Genomic DNA, 19,955 nt, shown 5'->3' on the forward strand with positions numbered 1-19,955 from the left:
TAATTTACGAAAATATATATACTAAAGTTTATATATAAAAAAGTCAACATGCTCCTGTAAAAAAGATTTTTTTGTGATGTAAATGAAGTAAATGAAGTAAAATCTAACATCTTTATGGAATTATCAAGTATAAAAATAAAGTGAAAAACAATCACAAACAACCAGAGAGACTCAAGTTCAATTCCCACCAAAGGCACTCTACAGTACATGATATATATTAATTTAATTTACAAACCAAACAGCAATAAAGTTGAAGCACCTTTTGATTTTATTTCACAACTCATTCTTTTAGAATAAGTTAAGTTTATTTCACCTTTATGTATGGAGTTTTGAAGTGTCAGTGTTCTTTTAATTTTTTCTGCTGTGGGAGAATCTTCAGGATGGACTTTGAACTTTTGAACTGTTTTATAATAACATCACAAACTGAATTTTTTCCTACTTTTTTAAAAAAAAATTATATTCTTTTTAATAAAATGTTATTATTTATCATTTTTTATAATAAAATAATTCCTAATTTATAATTTTTTATAGCTGCTATGCCGGAACAAAGTTATTTCATGGATGTTCCATGACATTAAATGTAAGTATATAGCAATAAAACGTATGACATTGTGTTCAATAATAAACATTAATATTGTAGTGGTATGAGAGGAATAAAACCATTCCATGGGACATTCTATTTATAGGGAAATAATCTTCCATCGAGTAACGCTGCACTTTGTGCCAGGCAGTTTCACAGAACCCTGTCAGTGTTTATTTTCCTATAACAGCATAGAACAGAATATTTATTGAATTGGGGAAAATATCTCTCTGTTTTTCCAAAATAATATTTCACTTCTGCTGTTATATAATGGAAGATGCATAACTGTATGGAAGTGTGATACACATAGAATTGAGATGGAAAAGTTGAGGCAAGGATGTGTGGTTGTGTGTGTGTGTGTGTGTGTGTGTGTGTGTGTGTGTGTGTGTGTGTGTGTGTGTGTGTGTGTGTGTGTGTGTGTGTGTGTGTGTGTGTGTGTGTGTGTGTGTGTGTTTATTAGGAATAGGACACGGGGATAGAGACCTTGGTTTATTCTCTCTCCTGTTTGTTATACTAACATCTCTGTGGTTTCACCACATTGCAGGGCAAAGAAAGCAAATTGGGGGCAAGAAGACTGAGATTTTGTTTCATTTTGAGGTAGTAAGCAAAAATAAGCAATTATAATATAAATGTGGATTCTCAAACCAGAAAACCTAAGAAATGTCTTACTCCTTGCAAGTTAACATAAATTGATTACAGGAGTAGTAAGTAGAATAGTGAAAGGATGTTTTTTTGTTTAACTTTCTTTGTAGGAATATTCCAAGTTCCTGGATGTGCTTTCCTTTTTAGGTTTGTCCTCTCTTGTGTTTGCCCAGGACATCCTTTCTTCTCAGCATCTGGAAGTGTCTGTCGTGACACCCCTGGCTGCTTTCCTGTTGTTTTTTTTCTGCACTGCTGTGGGTATAAATGAGTGATACAACAGGCAACATCCCTCTTACTGAACCTAAACAAGTCATTACATTATGAATCAACCTATTAACCAAATAACTGAAAAGGTCTAAGACTTCTTTCTTTTCATTTTTGTTTGAAATCTCTCTCTTCTACTGAATAATATAAACATTTACAAACTAGCTAAAATAATCTATGTGTAATTTAAGACCTTTGCAGAGTAATGTGTTATTATTATTATTATTATTATTATTATTATTATTATTATTATTATTATTATTATTATTATTATTATTATTATTATTGATTTTATTGATATTATTATTGATTCTTGTTGTTCAGTTGTGCTTTACTTTAGGTGCCTTTTATAAATGTTATGTGATTTAATGTACTGGTTGTAGAATGATGATAGCTGTACAAAACCTCAAGTTCTCTCTGTTTAGTTTAAGTTGGTTCATTACTTTTTCTTTTACTTTGAATTATTTCCTTTAGTCTGTCTGGCTCTAAATTGTGAGAAAGGTAGTAAGGGTTAAGTTTTATTTATTATCCGCTCAGTGCAGAGAGACGGAGAGGGAAAAGCAGGAATGTTTGCCAGGAGTCACCTTCAGGGTAGACACTGAGTGTGCTGTGTGTTTTTCTAGTGGAAATCACAAACTTCCAGATGCTCTGGTCGTAGCACATCTGGTAAGGTTTTTTTTTTTGTTTTTTGTTTTTTTAAATAAATGCGATAAAATGTTCTATAACAAGAACCAGATTTCTCTAGATGAGCTTTGCATGAGTGAATGGGCAAATCAGTGAGTAGGAGAGAAATGCCCTGGCAGATACTGGACTTCCTCTGGAAGATAAGTGAGAGAGAGGTCTAAGTTGAACACTAAACCAAAGTCAGTTTTATCGTTGTTCCCAGGTTGTTCATTTGGATTTAAAATACTGTGTGCTTTATTAAACACCTTAATAAATGAAAAGATTTCATATGATTTAAAAATATATATAGAAAAGAATTCATATTATTTTTGGCTCAATAATGTGGTTTCGTCATGTCTTTCCTGGCTCGCTAAATACTCCAGCGCTGGCTAAAAGTTTGATCTGAGGCCCAGAGAAGGAGCAGGAGCCAGGGTTTAAAATGCTCTGTCCCTAACACATGGATACTCTTTCAGACCATGTGTCAGCCATATCTCTAGACAAACCTTCCCAGATGTTAAATAGCAGCACTGTGATCACTGATGTGCATTGCACTGAGCTCACCTTTCTGTTTCTGCACAAGTCAGGATTCAAAGACCTATTGTTGTGAGTTAATAAGGGTTTACAGCATAAGATAAACTTCTGCATGGGATTTCTTTACTGTGCCTGTGACTTTGCCCAGAACTGTCCGATAAAGCAAAAGCGAGAATGGCACACTTAAAGAGAAGCCTCCTAATATGTCAGAGAGAATCGGTGTCCATATTAGTGTCTGCAAATAAACTTGCCAGCCAACAGAATGGTAATTTGCTCCAGATGTAGTGAGCTTGTTGCCTGTTATCTTAAATTAAGTTCATTTTCAGAAGTGTATAAAAGAGCACAGATGCACATACAGGAGTGATTGCTCACCTTCTTAACATGTAACTTAAAGAGTATGTGCCACCCTTGCTGTTTGTAACATTATCAAAGAGTGTTTTATTAATAATGATTATGAACATCATTGGGCAGCATCTTGTGCAAAGGGCTGGAGTTCAACTCTCTCAGTGACAGGATATTAGGCTTTACTTTGCAGAGGAGCTGAACAGCTGGTGGGGCTCAAGCCTGGAGCTGTGATCCTTTGGGTCCTGTTGGGACCTCCTCTTTTTCTTATTGCAGGCCAACAGTCCAGAATACACACACGTGCACACCCACACACACACACACACACACACACACACACACACACACACACACACACACACACACACGCACACACACTGGAGCCAGCTCTGCACTCACAGAAATCTGAAACAAATTTAACATTTGTGAGATGAGAAAACACACTAGAGACCACCATTCATCATTGTGTGTGTGTGTGTGTGTGTGTGTGTGTGTGTGTGTGTGTGTGTGTGTGTGTGTGTGTGTGTGTGTGTGTGTGTGTGTGTGTGTGTGTGTGCATGAAGTCTAATGTGCATATTATATTGCATAAAACACACAGATGCACAATAGATTGCAAGCAAAACAGTTACAACTGTTTGGGAGAAAAGAGAAGTTGAACATATTTGTTTTAGCTTCTGCTTTTTAATAAGTAACATCATTTAAAGATGTTCATAAGATGCTGATTAGCTATAAGATTGAAGGCTTCCGTATCTCTGTTATGTACAGTATGTTGGACCAATATGAGAAGCATGATAAAAATGATGTCATAGCTGGCCATGTGATTGGAAAGCATAATGGAGATGACTTCACCTGTCCTCCTGATAGTGAAGGATAAATGGATCTGTCTGAGATTTCCTCTGGAGAAAAACCAAGAAAAGTATTTATTAGAGCACATCTTTAGCGTAGTTGTTACTCATTTTCGAACATTTCAGAGTTGCTATTCTCCTGCTAACAAATCAAACCTTAAAGTGTCTATATTGTGAAAATCAACATTTTTGCTGTGAAAGTTTTTTGTTTGTTTGCACCAAATGTGAATTCTGGACCCAGGGCTGTGTTTATCTAGCTTGAGGTCTGCTCACGCTTATTTTTAGGACTTATTATTTTCTATATTATTGAAGTTCATTATTCATTAGGATAGCTCACTGTGATTGGAACATGGCTGCAAATGAACATACAGTGCAGGCGAATACAGTGTGTCACATACTTGGCTAATCCAGTATATAAAATCACAGGGCTTAGAGCTCTGTTTTTAACTTCTACATTGTATGGTTTTATGGTTTTGCATATGTTATTGATAATATACACACCCCTATATATATAATCAGTGTATATATATATATATATATATATATATATATATATATATATATATATATATATATATATATATATATATATATATATATATATAAACAACATTTGCTTTAAGTGACTTGCGGAAAGTTGTATTTTAAAAAGCAAAGGGGTTTCACCACATATATTTACTTCGTTTAGCAAAACTCACTTAATAATGTTTCATTAACAATCAACAGTCAAATCATGGTGATAATGCAGATTTGTTATCCATCATATCCTTCTCTGATTCATAGCAAAGTTATGAGAATATACTGTAGCCTTTGAGGGTCACTTAGAAAGTGGTATGTCACTGTAGAGTGACTCAGAGCGTTAGATACAATAGCATCGTGTTCACAAGGTCACAGTGTGGACGACTCATCAGTCACGTTTTTTATATGAATGGCTTCATGTATTGTTCTTTCCACTTGACCAGTGCTGTTTTGGGTGGATGTGTTCACAACCGGAAGAGGAAGAGTTGATGCATAAATACTTCCATTTAGATTAGCATAGGTTCTTTTTTTTTCCATGCCAGTTATCGTGTCATCATTCCAACGGACATTCCAGCAGAAGTTACTCAGCAGTCTTGTTTGAGGAAATAGCCATGATGACAGCCTAACCACAAATTCTCAAACCAAATTATTTGAATAGTTTCTTGATTACTTTGTGGTATTACATTATACTCATCTCCTGATTCATCCAGTTTTCACTCAGTGTTAATATATGAACAGAGCAGTATTCTTATACATGATTGTAAATCTTGATTTATTGATTTCCTTTTGATATCTTCTTACATAAACAAATACAAAATGGCAGATTTTTCAGCATAATTTGCCTAGATTGCATTCGATGGAAAAAAAAGCACGTTGCATAATAATTTCTTCCTCGTATGTGCTCTGTTCTCACTTAGGCAAATAAACTCTCAGCCACAGTTAGGATTTCATAACATAGTCTCAAGTTTAAATGTGGCTTAAAGTATTAAACTTCCTAATAATGCAAGTTATAAGTTATATAGGAAATTAAACACAATGTTTCTTACAAGGTATCACCAGATTGATGTTTGTAGTTCACTCACAAAGGTTTAAAACAAGGCAACTACAGACTGTTACAACTCTAATCAAACTATGTAGGAACAAACAGTATAACATTAATATTCAACTTCTTCCAAGTAAAAATGTCTCCCTTTCCTTCCTGTTACATATGTTGACCGTAAATGGTATTTTTCATTATACTGGAGTCAATAAAATGTCTAATGATCAGACCTGAATTGCCTGAAAGTACTTGAATGTAGAAAATCTGCCGAAACCCTGTGTTTAAATTTCATTTATTATTATGCATACTTATTCTACCCAGAAACCACTAAGCCATGATTTATCTGTATGTCTTGAATGAATGCACAGATGTTCTAGTATTGAAAGAGTCTCGACTTTTTCTGTCTGTCAACTAAAAAACTCAGTCTTAAAGAAATGAGAAAAATAAGACTTCAAAACATGTTTATAATAATTAATGTGGAGTAACCTGTACATTCACACCGTTTACCATTCTAATATAGATTTCTACATTTCTTTGCTTGCTTTTGCCCACAAAAATATACTCCATATATAATTATGGTTGTGTATGGTCATGTTCTCGCTTAGGGCTCAAACCTCAGCATCACCCTTCTCTTGAGCAACACACACGCCTTCTAGGTGCAAGATTTGACTGTCGCTGTGTGAGCAGGGGTTTGGGTGTATGTATGTGGTAGGGAACGTGTGAGTGTGTGTAAACCATACATTTGTACAGAAGTGTGTTGTGATTGTGTGGCCAGCACATGTCCCAGGCCCAGTAAAGCCACAGTCATGCCGTCTGTGGTTATATGGGCTCCAGTGGAGAAGCAAAACAAGCCATCAAAGCACAAGGACAGTTTCAGTACCCATGGAGTCTGCAGATGCAGCAAGCTCTAATGACTTTAAATGGGAGAAGCCTGCTTTAATAAATATACCATAGTAAGTCATTGCTGTTATCTTGCTGCACTCATAAACCAGGTTTTATTCTCAGCAGCAGGGACTCAGACAGTGTGATGTAACTCAGTGCATCAAGAACAGGGATAGAAAATATTTTCCATTGTATTTTATTACAGTACTTAAGTACTATTATGGAAGATAATAGTTTTACTTTTATTTTATACTTGAACAATAGTTAAACACTTCAGCACTAAAAACATTCTTTACATTGTTATTTCTAGCTTCAAAATACTCTACTGGGTCTAAAAGTCTTCTGCTTTTAGCTGAATCGGATTTTGGCATTGTGTCCTTACTTTTACTCAAGTAACAGTTTCTTTGTACTTGTTCCATTCCACTGGAGAGGAACAATGACACTCCTTCAAGACAAAGAATCCACTTATATTGTAATGTTATAATTTACATACAGATATATTTATGAATTTGAAATAAATGGAAAGACTGGACTGTTCTTTGTTAGATTTCCATATTTTCAATCTCTTGTCATTTTCACACCAGCCATGTGCTGTTTTGTACAGTTACTGATGATGGCATGTGTGACAGGCGGTGTCGACTCTCATAGAAAGAGCATGAGAAAGAGCTGTTGAGGGAGATATGCAAAGGAAAGGGGCCACAATATCCTGTTATTCTGTTTGCAGAGGACAGACCTGAGCATTGCATTGGATAACTCAAGACTGTTCCACAGAGCCAAACTCCACAAGCTTAACACTCCACTTCTGGGAAAATCAGGCAGTAGATCTTACATTTCAAGATTTTTGGAACCAAACAATCCACAGCATGTGACAAATATGAGACTACAAAGAGATTCCAAAGTTGAGCTGTTACCTGGAAAGGGTACGAGCTCCGCGGACTCATTTGTCTGAGGCTGAACTGAGGCTGTGTGATTTTCCATTGCAGTTGGTGTTTGTAATGATGAGTGAGATCTGTGCACAGTGGGAGTTTTAACACTTCACTTTGACAGTAAGCAGCAATCCTGTCAGTTTCAACAGGATCACAGACACTCAGTGTTGTATAAGACTGTTGTGTTGCTGCTGATTTGCTGCTGGTAAATTCTGTATTCTTTCTAGTTACAAAGTGTAATGACCTCAATGACATGACAGAAATGACAACAGATAAGTATCAGCAGAAAAAGCCTGAGCTTTTTTTTTGGAAACCGAATAATTGTTTTATTGTTTTAGCTGACAGCAAAACATAGATGGTATATTTGAGGTGTAAATTTTTTGTCAGCCATAAATCACCGTGATGAATGTCTCTAATGGAGCCTCAGAGGTCAGAGAGTAAAATCACAGGTATTTCCATAAATCCTGTGACTGAGATGCTTCTGCTGTTTCATCACTTACTCCATAAACCTGCCATAAAACATCCTTCACAGACACACAAACACTTTTTTATATTTTCCATTTTTCCATTTGAAAAACACTCATGATAGACTCACTTATAATATTTACCTGTGTGTGTATGTGTGTGTGTGTGTGTGTGTGTGTGTGTGTGTGTGTGTGTGTGTGTGTGTGTGTGTGTGTGTGTGTGTGGTGTCTTATATTCCTGTTTTTTTTCCCTCTTATTCTCACTCTGTCTCTGTCAATTTTTTTCTTACACTGCTCACAGAGGTGGTATCAGCACAAGCTCAGTGTTTTCCACACTTATTGTGGCTGTTTGGGGGATTATTTTGTGGCTTAGAGCTTCTCTTTATAAGCAATGCTGTGCCACAAACACCTTTAAATGCCAGTTGCAGTCATAACATTTTAATTGGAATAGTTTATGTAAATAAATGTAATAGGACCAAGCTGGTCTTGAGAACTGGCATCTTTCTAAAGAACTAATAAATTATCTTACTATGCACATTTAAATACGATATGAAAGGTTTTGGCCAATCAAAACAGAAGGATTTTGCCATACCACAGCCGTCAGAGTCACTAGAACATGCAACATGGAAAAGCAGGGTGTGGTACTCTACTATATGTTCCACTGAGTCAGTGACTCCACATGTGATGAGTGTATGGAAGGGGGCCATGCACGCCTACACTACCCCTACACAACCTCAAACAAAGCATACACCCCTCAACCCAAATCATTTGGCACTACCCTAAACCGTAGCCACAGACAGCAGTGGTCTTCAATGTTAGTGCGTGTTCTATACTGGTACAGAGGCACAGATGTGTTAGATTATGGAATTTTACTCCAGTTTACTGTAACAGGGTTTTACTGGTGCCACTGGTTTTCTGAGTCTCTCAGCCAGCATTGTGGTTACTATCATTAACCATCTCTCCCTCAGTCACTCAGTGTCTCTGTCTGTGTCTCACTCTGAGACAAGTTTTCTTTTTACTGCGTTGTTTTTGTGAGGTTCAATAGGTTGAAAGCTACTAACACAAGCTTATTGAAATCATTAAGCTGTTTTTAGGTATTAGGGAGATTTCTGTAGATACAGTTCACTGTGACGGTGCAGCAGGTTGCTTTGCTACCTCAAATCTAAACAGTCATGAGCTCGAGTTACTGTCTGTGATTTTTTTTACATGTTCTTTTCTGGTCTGTGTGGGTTTCCTCTGGGTTCTCTTGTTTTCTCCATACTCCCAAAAATTGCCCCTAGATGTGAAGTAATCTGTGTGTCCTTGGACTAGAGGTCTTCACGGGTCCACTTAGATCCGAAAACCCGAGGTCCGACCCGAGACCCGAGCGGGTTTGGGTCTAAAAGTTTCACGTGTGCCTCGGGCATGGGTCGGGCATAATAATAGCGGCATCGGGTCTCGGGTAATTTAAAATGAATGTGTTTTTACCGAACGAACCCAAGAAGACCCAAACTACTGTATCTCGTGTGTGTGCATCGACTCCAGTCCTTTTTCAACCTCTCCTCTGTTTGCCAAAACTGCTTGCGACATGTGGCTGGTGACGTGTGGCTGGCAGTAAGCTCATTTCCGTTGAAACAGACCTGTCAATCAATTTTGAATCCACTCTGTAGCGGTTATTTTAGTATAGAGTTATGCAACATTCGGGTCCAGTCGGGTAAAAAAAAAATTGCCAATGGGTCGGGTCGGACTAGGGTCTAATTTTTTCGGGTTTGTCTTGGGTCGGGTCTTTCTTTAAAAAAAAATTATTCAGGTCGGGTTTGGGTAAAAAGTGATTCGGGTCACTTCGGGTCGGGTACATTTCTTTAGACCCGAGAAGACCTCTACCTTGGACCCTTGAGACATACTGGCATATAATCCAGGGTCTATTCCATGCTGGTACCTAGTGTTTCTGGGAGAGGCTCAGGATCTACCATGACCCTGACAAGGATAAAGTACTTCATGATGTTAAATGAATGAATGAATGAATGAATGAATGAATGAATGAATGAATGAATGTGTATTAAGTAAGTAAAGACTAAACATACAGGTCAGAAAATGATTGATTATTTCCACAAAAATAAATGCTTAGTTTTCTTGAATCGTACACTAAAGCGTAAAATGATACTGGGTGAGAGTTTCATGGGCAAATGATTACAAGGCATGGCATACAGTGATCCATGGCTAACAAGATATTGGAGGTTAGTGTCGGAAATCTAGAAAAAAAAAACTGGCAGGTTTCTTTTAAAGGTATATGTCTTGTTGCAACCAAAAATGCATCCGTTCTTTATCTTTTCTGATAGAGAAACAAACCTGTGGGTTTTTACCAGAAGATTTAACTATTGTTTTTTTTAACAGTTTAAATGTAGCTATTTATACATCAATTTTAAACAGAAGTGATTATGAAAAGAAAAGATGTTAGGTTTCAATTCATCAATCGTAGTAGGATTGGTGTTTTGGTGTGTTACTGGAGTGAACTGAGTGTTGTTTTGTTTAAACTTGAGAAGAAATCTCCTTTTGGACACATTTGTCATCTGTAGATGGAGTCTAATCAGTTACTTGATTAGTATGTTGTTATTTAAAACTTTGCCTGCATCATTGCACCCCACATCACTGGTCGCTGGCACAGTCATTTTTCTCCCTCTGTTATTTTCCTTTTTCCCGCATCCCTTCGTTCCAAAAAGTGACTAATATTTTCTCCCTTAATTAACACTGAGCCTCAAACAGGAGGGAGTGGGGGAAAGGAAATGGTAAGTGCCATGTGCGCTGTGTGTAGAATTTTATCATATACTCACAGTATATAAGTAGCCGCGTTTGTTATGCAAGCATAATTCGGCATTATGGGAATGGGAAACATGGGACATCCAAAAGGAACATTTTTTCCCATATATGAGATGTGCGACAGGTTATTTTCCAGAACCTCCATAGGAGGTGTGACTGGACATTGTAGATTAAGATTAACTCCAAACTGGTTTAACAGGCTGGGTACTGAGTACTTATTTGCTTTCTCCATTTTGTATTATTTCAAGTGACATTCAGTTTTTAGAAATTGAACACACAGTACACACAAAATAGTGCAGAAAATGCATGGATGTGATTTTTGTATATTGGAACTTTGCTATAGAATTCATTCATTTCTGAAATCTGTTCTTTACAAATCTTTAGACTGTAGAAATTCAGGGTAACCATCTGGATTATCAGGAAGATGAAACTCAAGCCAAACCAATGACAACAAATCTCTGAGGTCAAAGGTAAAGATTTATGTGTCACTGCTGCAAGATATTGTATCTCTGAAAATGGTAATGTACTAAACATCTGTTAAGACAACTATAAAGCCTGCTCTTCAAAAGGTTTTAAACATATTTGTATAGTTATTTAACAAGATATAATTTAATTTATACACCAAGATTTCAGACTCTCAGGTATCAAGGAACTAAATATTTCTCTTTTATTTTTTACTCAGATATTGTCAGCTGTGTAATATCAAAGTTTGAAAGCATTTGAAAGCATTTTTTTGGGTATCTGAGCCAAAGGATATTTTACAAGTAATTTTGCATGATTTCAATTGATCTCTTCTCCTTGAAACTTTTAAAAAGAGCAGCTGACATTTTCATATGGTGTTAATAAAATAAAAAAATAAGGGTACATGCCTGGTAAAGCTTTAACCCAAACACATGTTTGTGTCGTTGGCCCAGATTGAGCTTGATTAGATTTTTGTTTGTTGTAGTTTGCTTGCTTTTGGGCTGTTCTTTTTGTTTTCCACTGAATTTCTATTGGCTGAAGCTTTTAGGCTGTATTGTCAAACTTTTTTTTGTTTGTTTAAGCTGAATTTGCAACTTTAACTTATAACTATAAGTTACTGTATATTTATAATTACAGATGATCCAAAGTGCAGGGTCTTGATTTGTTTTTCTTTGCAAATGTATGAATGTAGGTTTATGTTCTGAATCTGATTTAATTCCATACCACTGAGACTTTATCCCAAACATGAGGTAAGTGAATAATAAAGAAGCAAGCGTGTGCACTACATCTGGTTTCATTTGTCCCTTGTTTTTGTGAGGTCCTCATGTGGCTCTGAAAGTAGCACTGTGAAGCCCTCTAAATGATTAAACATCTTTGGCTTGGATGGACAGAGCTCATGCGTGTGGACCCCTCACTCAACTTGAAAAATGTCCATGTCTCTAAGCTCTGCTCAATTACTGAATGCATGCGCCTAAATATAACCCACCGTATGGGACTCATTTTGCATGTGGGACACGTTTTGCCATCTGAAAATCAAACAAAGCATTGATGAAAGCACTGGTAAAACCTGAAGCTAGTCCTTTCTCTTTTTCTCATTTTCTCTATCACTCTCTCCCTCCCCTTTCTCTACTTTTGTCTTTCTTTCTTTCTTTCTTTCTTTCTTTCTTTCTTTCTTTCTTTCTTTCTTTCTTTCTTTCTTTCTTTCTTTCTTTCTTTCTTTCTTTCTGTTCTTGTTGTTGTGTATAACTTAATGTCTCTTTTCCATTTTACCAGACCACATAAAAGCAGTAGAGGGCAGGGAGAAATGGTCTGCTTTATCCATTAGAACCAACTCATAGCTGATTAGTGTGTTAGTGCTGAAACATCCCAGGCACCTTAAGGTCTCATTGTTCTTCACTCGCTACACATTTTCAGCAAGCCACGTCACTAAGTTCTCACCACAATGTTATTGGTGTTGTGCAGTAGAGTAGCGACATCATGAACTCTCTGCTTTTCCTTGGTTATAAAAAGAAGATCTAGAATGAATCATTCTTAGTTAGTACACTATCTAGGAGTATATATCTGGTATATATTTTCAGGCTTGAGACCCTCACTTCTATTCTTTTTCTAAAATATAAAAACTGTTATTGTAGAGCTAAATACGTATAACCAGGCACATGTTTTGAGCAGATTTATGTAATGTGATATGACTGGCATGTTGTCATGTTACATGGACTTATAATCATTAAGTGCGCTCTCTGTTTTCCACTATTTGTGGTCAGAAACACTTTTTAATGAAGCAAAATGCAGAAAAAACCCAGAGTATTTACTGCACACTAGTGCAGTGACTAGTAAACCCTGCAGTTCTCCTTAATGAAAACCTTGTGATTTTTCTTATAAACATCTGTGTTTGTGACTTTTCTTCTTTATTTAAATTTTGTTCTAGATTTACTTTAACTTGGGGACTGAGATAGAAATGATAAATGGTGAAGGAGGACGTTTTCTTTCTTTTTAAACCTCAAAACTTTCAGAGTTTGTCTGCTTACTTCTGAAGTGGTTTCTCTGGTTATAAACGTCTAACCATCATTAACAGTATTCTCATCACAGCAGTACAACATTATACATATACTCTGTACTTTAGATTCAGAAATTTGGATAAAGGAGTACGGGGATACTTACAGTACAGGAATGCTCCTGTTATTAAAAGAGTTTGGTTAACAAAAGTGCTTTTACTTTGGACAACCTAAAATATTTCACTGAAATATTGAAATAGCTATTTTTATGGATAAGTATATTTCATGAGATTTTTCAAACTATAAGACACTATTTCATTGGGATTTTTCATGCTTAATATTTATCCAATAATATATTGAAAAAGAGAGTGTGTGTGCGTGTGTGTGTGTGTGTGTGTGTGTGTGTGTGTGTGTGTGTGTGTGTGTGTGTGTGTGTGTGTGTGAGTGTGAGTGTGAGTGTGAGTGTGTGTGTGTGTGTGTGTGTGTGTGTGTGTGTGTGTGTGTGTGTGTCCGTCTGTCTGACAGTCCTGTGAGGGTTTTAAAGAGCAAAAGATTCTCAGAAAGACTTTTTTGTCCCCTTCTTCATTCAGTCCCCAGGGTCAACACCACTTAGAATAAAACCAGATGGTGAAACTAACTCTCTCTTTCTCTCCCTCTCAATCTCTCTCTCTCTCTCTCTCTCTTTTGCTCGCTCTTGCTCTGTGTCTCAATTGTTAATAGTAGATAAACATTATAATTGTTCAGACATTAGCATGGTTTCCATCCACTTTTTACTACCATGTTTTAGTATCAGATTTAATAATACAGCAGAAACTGAACAAAAATTATTGGGTTGATGCTGGTTATAAATCTGCTTTGTGGAATGTGCATTTGAAAGCCTTCGATAAGCCTTAATATTTGTATAGCAATACCTTATAAACATTTAAACAAGTTAAATAAAAAATAAGTAAAAAAAACAAAAGTAGAGGGTGTGGAATTATCTGGCTATGTTTTCAGATATGTTTTCATTTACCAACAATGAAATAAAATCATGTGCTAATAGAATAATGTAAACATAATCGAATGTTGTTTGACTTTCTTGCTGAATTTAATAGATTTTATAATATTGATTTCGGCTCATTACACTTAATCTGGTACTTTAGAGAAGAACTCCTTTCAAATGCTGATAATGAACAGAAAGTTGAATAAAATAAAGGAAAATGCTGTAGAAATGAATTCTGAACCAAATATATAAGATGTAGGGTTTTGCCATCAGTGCACATTGTCCTTAATATCTTATAAGGCAGTAATGTTTCTGTTCCCTCTCAGATTGAGTATGCTTTTTATGTATTGCGTGTTGGTTCTGTCTCTCCTGTAACACTGTCCTGTTCTCCCTGCAGCAGTATGAAGTCACTGTGGATCTGTGTGGTCCTGTTTCTCTTGGGCTCTGTATGTAATCTGACAGAGTGCTTGGACCCCAGAGATGCCAATGTGTGCAGTCTATGGGAAAGGTAAGTCTCAAACACAAGGCTAAAATTAACCAAACCTTTTCATTGTATACATCTTAAGCACAACACACATTTTGATGGAAACATTCAGCAAAATGATTCATTGTGTTTTGTTTAACACAGCAGTTCTATATCAATTCCTAGTAGAATGTAGTCAGTATTTGTAGTCAGTGTATTGAGTGGCTTTCTGTTTTCTGTGTTCTTTAGTTTTACCACCTCTGTGAAAGAGTCATATGCTCAGCCATTTGATCAGGTTTATGAGGAGCCCTGCTTTGAACCATGGAGCTCAAACAAATGTGTTCGACACCGGTGAGAGAAACACACACTCAGTGGCCTGTACTTAAATAATACACTAATAAAATATATGACATGCACACATATAACAGTCAAAAATATAGACAGCACACTTGAGTGACTAGATTACTGACAACACTTACAATACTGATTCATTGTGCAATATTAGAGTAAAAGCAGGTTTTTAGTCCGTATTACAAAATGATGCTCGTATGTAACTTTGTAACTTCATCAGAATCGTCTAAAGTACAGTCTATTTGTATAATGTCTAAATTGTCAAAAATAAACAATCTTTTCATTGGATTACTTACAGAATAAATTTGATTTGTGTTTTTGTAACTGCTCTGTCATGATGGAGGAACATGGTAGACATTAGTCAACGTTTTGTTATGAGTTTTGATCATTTTTTTCTACATGACATGTGGTATAAAGCTTAAAGCACATACGTGTCCTTGGGTAGATGGAGAATGTGTAATTGAAACTTTTTCCTCGCTCCCTTTCCCCTTTTTTCTTGCTTTCATTCAATTTCTCTCTCTCTCTCTCTCTCTCTCTCTCTCTCTCTCTCTCTCTCTCTCTCTCTCTCTTTTCTTTTCTCTAGGATAACATATAAAACAGCTTATCGTCAGTCAGTAAAAATGGACTATCGTAGGAGATATCATTGTTGCCCCGGATTCTATGAAAGCAGTAACAAATGTGTTCGTAAGTAATAAATCAGACTTTGGTGCTTTTTGTTGCAGCATTGTCTAATTGTCTAGCAAGTCTAATGTTTAGCTGTACCCTTAATGTATCATTCTTCTTTGTATGTTTTTTCTAAACTGTTGTGGACACGTGCCAGCACGCTGCACCAAGGAATGTGTTCATGGACGGTGTGTTGCCCCAGACCGTTGTCAGTGTGAAGGTGGCTGGAGAGGAGATGACTGCTCCAGTGGTGAGTTTTACACACACACACAATTTGTTTTTCACCAGAGAGTACACTGATCCTGTTTCTTGGTGGAATTGCTTTCCTCTAATCTGGTGATTAATCTGACCAAATCCCTATTTCTGAACAGGTTTTAGGAGTTAAAAGCCAGTTGGAATTATTGGTTATACTTTTTAGATCATGCAGATCTTACACAACACGTTCTCCAACTTTTATTTGGATCAGTTGTATGGATCTAGCATGCAGTCATCTCTCTACCAAGGGACTACAGCTTTAATAGTACTGTGCAATGCTTTGTGAAGGGAGTACACACAGCCGAAATGGAAACTCTGGCCTCTTGTACTGGGTATAGACCTTAGAATATGATTGGCTGTACAGCGAGGTCCCATTCTCCAATTGGCTGCTTTGCAGAGCCCACTGATTAGTGCATAGGATATGGCACTTCCTGAATGCTTGAGTGCTGAGAGAGTGGTGGGAAAGAGGAGAAGTTATAATTTTAAACACAGCTTTCTTTTCCAATGGCAACTAATGGAACACAGTTCCAAAGTTGCAGATTGAAGCTAATACCTAGTGCCTTGGCAGTTCTCATTTAAACAAAACCAAAGTCCAAAAACGTGATAATGATAATGCAAAGAAAGCAGAATTTATAATGCCACATAACAACAATCTCAACAAGAAACACAAGGCAGTCCTGCATTCAATCAAATTGGTTTATAACTAAAATAAGATATTGTACAAAGACAACGAATATGAAAGGAAACGTTCGTTTCTGTGTATTGTTTTAAAGTGTTCATAACAACTTAACTAACTAATCCTCTTTAACTGTACATAGTGGGTTTGTAATGGGGATGTAGTTTATAGATCAAAACTTCACCATGACCTTCTTCCCTTGGGAGATGTGAGGAATTTTCCCACATCAGAAAGCACTTTCCACTATTCCACATATGATGGAATTCTGCCAATTTATTTGGAACTACGTTTCTGTGAATATCCAAGGGTCAGATTTGATTCTCCTGCTCAAGCACAGTTATCAGTGTATAAACATCACTGACATGGTGAAACTGAGAACTAGAGGATAAAGGTGTTTAAGAAACAGTTTCTAGCCACATGGCCTTGTGTATATATCAGTAAGTAGTGTATATTTTAGAGGATATTTTAGCCTGGAAAAACTCAGCTATATAGTTAGCAGGAGCAGTTCACAAACAAAACAAGCCGCCATTTGACAGTCCACATCCTGTGAAGGATTTGACCTGATAAAATTTATGTTGTTGCATTTTTATATTTTTCAATCAAACTCACATAGGTTCATTCAGACTTTTATGCAGAGAGCCAAGCTACTGAGCTCAAGCAAGTTTGACATCTAGATATGGAGCAGTTCTGTCATAGCTGTTCACTGTCAAAGTTAAGAGATGGTCCAGTTCTTCTCTCTGGATAAAGTAGATGCAAGTAGATGCCAAGCAGTACGGCATATTTATACTTGTATGGTTATATAGATACATATGCATTTTGTTATATACATTCTGGATGATCTCTGTACATAGAGTTGTATACAAAATATTATTCACCCTAGGCAAAAAGACATATTTTGTTAAATTTGTTATGTGAAAAGAAGTACAAATCTGCAGCAGACTTTTCTAAACAACTTTTTTTCTGCAAATATTAATGCGCATGAACTTAATAGTATCTTCCTTTGAAAGTTATCACAGCTTGAAAATGCGTTTTTGTAGCCAGCTAGTTGTCTTTTACTTATTCGTATAACGTTCAACCTCTGTTCCTTCCAGTTGTAAAGTCTCAGAATTTAACTGACTGATGTCTACAAGGCAAAAAAAGGCTATGAAAAAATTGGTTGCTGCAAGATTCAAGATTCAAGAGGTTTATTGTCATGTGCACAGTGAAAACACAATGGTTTAGACCATACAATGAAATTCTTACTTTGCACGTTCCTTAAAAAAAGAATAAAAATTAATAATAGAATTAAATGTTTTAAAGAAAAAATACAGTATATACAGATTAAGATTTAAGTATGGTGCTCAGTGAGCTGTGTGGCCACAGTCACTTGGGGTTATGGGGTGTGAGGTAGTGGTGTTAAGTGTTGTTCAGGAGACTAATACTGTAGCTTGTCAAAGCTGTTTGTGAGTCTTTTTTTCCTTGACCTAACACTCACAGATGCCAGAAAAAATCAATACAGTAGAATATTTAGAATATTTAGTATGTCATATTAGAGTGTCATGAATTTTAGGAGATGTGCTGCTTGAAATAAATGTAAATGTATCATGCCATGTGCCATAAAATGTGGAAAATGAAAGATAAACATCATTGCTCAAGCTCATTAAAGGTTCCTGACCTCCCACCATTTAACTTGCACCTATAGAGCACTACAAATGTGTGTGTATGTGTGTGTGTGTGTGTGTGTGTGTGTGTGTGTGTGTGTGTGTGTGTGTGTGTGTGTGTGTGTGTGTGTGTTTGATGGATTATCCTCTCATGACCTTCCATGTCTAAAGTCTACCTGATGGAAATCTAAGCCCTGTGTGAACTCCACTTTATCTTCAGTCTAAGCATCATCTGTGTTCCACTGTAAAATTTCTAATCTAAAGCTCATTCATCTTATTATTTCTATTCAAATCATTTTGACAGTCTTGTCTCAAAGATGAAACACGATAGATTTAAAATGTAGCACAGAGCTAGTCAAGGGGCAATGTTTAGTGCAGAGTAAGACCTACAGGTGTGAACTCTGAAAACAGTCTTGATTGGGACAGGAAACCCGTGCTTACTCTATAATGAGCTTTGTTCTACTGTCCCAAAGTGTTATATCATGCCCACTCTGTATCTCTTCCATTTACTCTCTCCTATTTTAAAGCTGTCCTTAAGTATAGAAAACTGAAAACATGTATAAACAGAAACTAATAAAGTCATGCTGGGAATTTAGGGTGTTGTGCTAAAATAACATACTATTCTATGTTATTTAGCATGTGATGCTCAGCACTGGGGCCAAAGATGCAGCAAACAGTGCCAGTGTCAGAATAAAGGCCAGTGTGATGTCCTGAATGGATCCTGTCTCTGCCCTCCAGGTTACACCGGCTCCCTCTGTCAGGTAGGGTGTATACTGTAGAAACATTCAATTATTTTAGTTTTTTTTTTATTAATAGTAGTAGCAGCAGTAATGTCATTTAATGCAGTAATGTCATTTAAAAGGAAGCATGCATTTAATATCAGTGTAATGGCCTGTTATTGTAATAGTTTCTATATTGTGAATGTCTGCTGACAGGACCCCTGTCCTAAGGAGTTCTTTGGGCCAGGCTGTGTGCAGCAGTGCCAGTGTGGAACAGGAGGCTCATGTAATAAAGAAACAGGAGAGTGTGTGTGTAGAGACGGATTTACTGGGACACTGTAAGTCATTATTCACCATATTTATCATTCATTTTATCTGAGAAAATCATCAAATATATCTGTACTTTATGTGTGTAGTCGTTTAAGTGTTCATCTTCTGTACGGTGTGGGTGAAATCTCTGTTCTCCACAGATGCGATACTCCCTGTGTAAGAACAGGCCGCTGTGCAGCTCGTTGTTCGTGCCAGAATGGAGGCATCTGCCAGGGGAAAGGAGTGTGTCTGTGCCCACCTGGATGGACGGTTAGAAATTTCTGTTCTCTCTGAGAACATTCAATAGACTCTTTGAAAAAAATAATAAAGCAGTAAAAAAACAAACATTAAAGAGAAAATAATAATACAGTTTATGAAATAAATTTGCTTTATCAATTTGCTCTCTCTCTCTCTCTCTCTCTCTCACTCTCTCTCTCTCTCTCTCTCTCTCTCCCTCTCTCTCTCTCTCTCTCTCTCCCTCTCTCTCCTCACTTGCAGGGTCCAGTGTGCACAGAACGATGTCCTAAGGGAAGATTTGGTATAAATTGTTCTAGGGAGTGTTTGTGCCATAATGGTGGTCACTGTGACGCAGAGAAGGGTCACTGTCAGTGTGCCCCTGGCTTCACTGGTGAGAGGTGGGTTTGTTGTCATCCAGCAAAAAGTTTTGAAACATGGTGCTTGAAGCAGTGCTTCAGTAGTGCTGCATATCCCAGTCATAGGTTACACTAACACTTATTGTTTCTGTGTATGGAAGATCCAAATATGTTTGTGATCATCTGTCCAGTCTCACATGTTGTCACTCCACAGGTGTAATGAAGAGTGTGCAGTGGGGAGCTATGGGGAGGACTGTAAGGGTGTGTGTGACTGCACTAATGGTGCACGATGCTATCACATACACGGTGGCTGTTTGTGTGAGCCGGGCTTCAGTGGACCCCAGTGCTCACATAGGAT

The 19,955-nt window shown here is 36.9% G+C and overlaps 1 protein-coding gene across 5 annotated transcripts in view; it reads left to right on the forward strand.

The window, feature by feature from the left end:
* The window catches only part of pear1 (platelet endothelial aggregation receptor 1), a 34,299-nt gene that overhangs the window by 5,671 nt on the left and 8,673 nt on the right, over positions 1 to 19,955 (forward strand). The window contains exons 1-11 of one of the 5 annotated variants that reach the window (XM_047811591.1): positions 562 to 580; positions 10,878 to 10,963; positions 14,326 to 14,436; positions 14,641 to 14,742; positions 15,326 to 15,426; positions 15,563 to 15,655; positions 18,613 to 18,737; positions 18,912 to 19,033; positions 19,166 to 19,274; positions 19,503 to 19,639; positions 19,812 to 19,955. The exon at positions 19,812 to 19,955 is cut by the window's right edge and continues 69 nt beyond it. In XM_047811591.1, coding sequence (XP_047667547.1) covers positions 14,330 to 14,436; positions 14,641 to 14,742; positions 15,326 to 15,426; positions 15,563 to 15,655; positions 18,613 to 18,737; positions 18,912 to 19,033; positions 19,166 to 19,274; positions 19,503 to 19,639; positions 19,812 to 19,955 — 1,040 coding nt within the window. In that variant the 5' untranslated portion in view covers positions 562 to 580; positions 10,878 to 10,963; positions 14,326 to 14,329. Of the gene's footprint in view, positions 1 to 561; positions 581 to 1,457; positions 1,477 to 2,134; positions 2,153 to 10,877; positions 10,964 to 14,325; positions 14,437 to 14,640; positions 14,743 to 15,325; positions 15,427 to 15,562; positions 15,656 to 18,612; positions 18,738 to 18,911; positions 19,034 to 19,165; positions 19,275 to 19,502; positions 19,640 to 19,811 lie in introns of those variants that run through there. The other 4 variants (XM_047811590.1, XM_047811592.1, XM_047811589.1 and 1 more) reach the window with 4 other exon arrangements.

Source organism: Tachysurus fulvidraco, chromosome 3 (genome assembly GCF_022655615.1).
Source record: "Tachysurus fulvidraco isolate hzauxx_2018 chromosome 3, HZAU_PFXX_2.0, whole genome shotgun sequence".
In the NCBI taxonomy this organism is placed as follows: domain Eukaryota; kingdom Metazoa; phylum Chordata; class Actinopteri; order Siluriformes; family Bagridae; genus Tachysurus; species Tachysurus fulvidraco.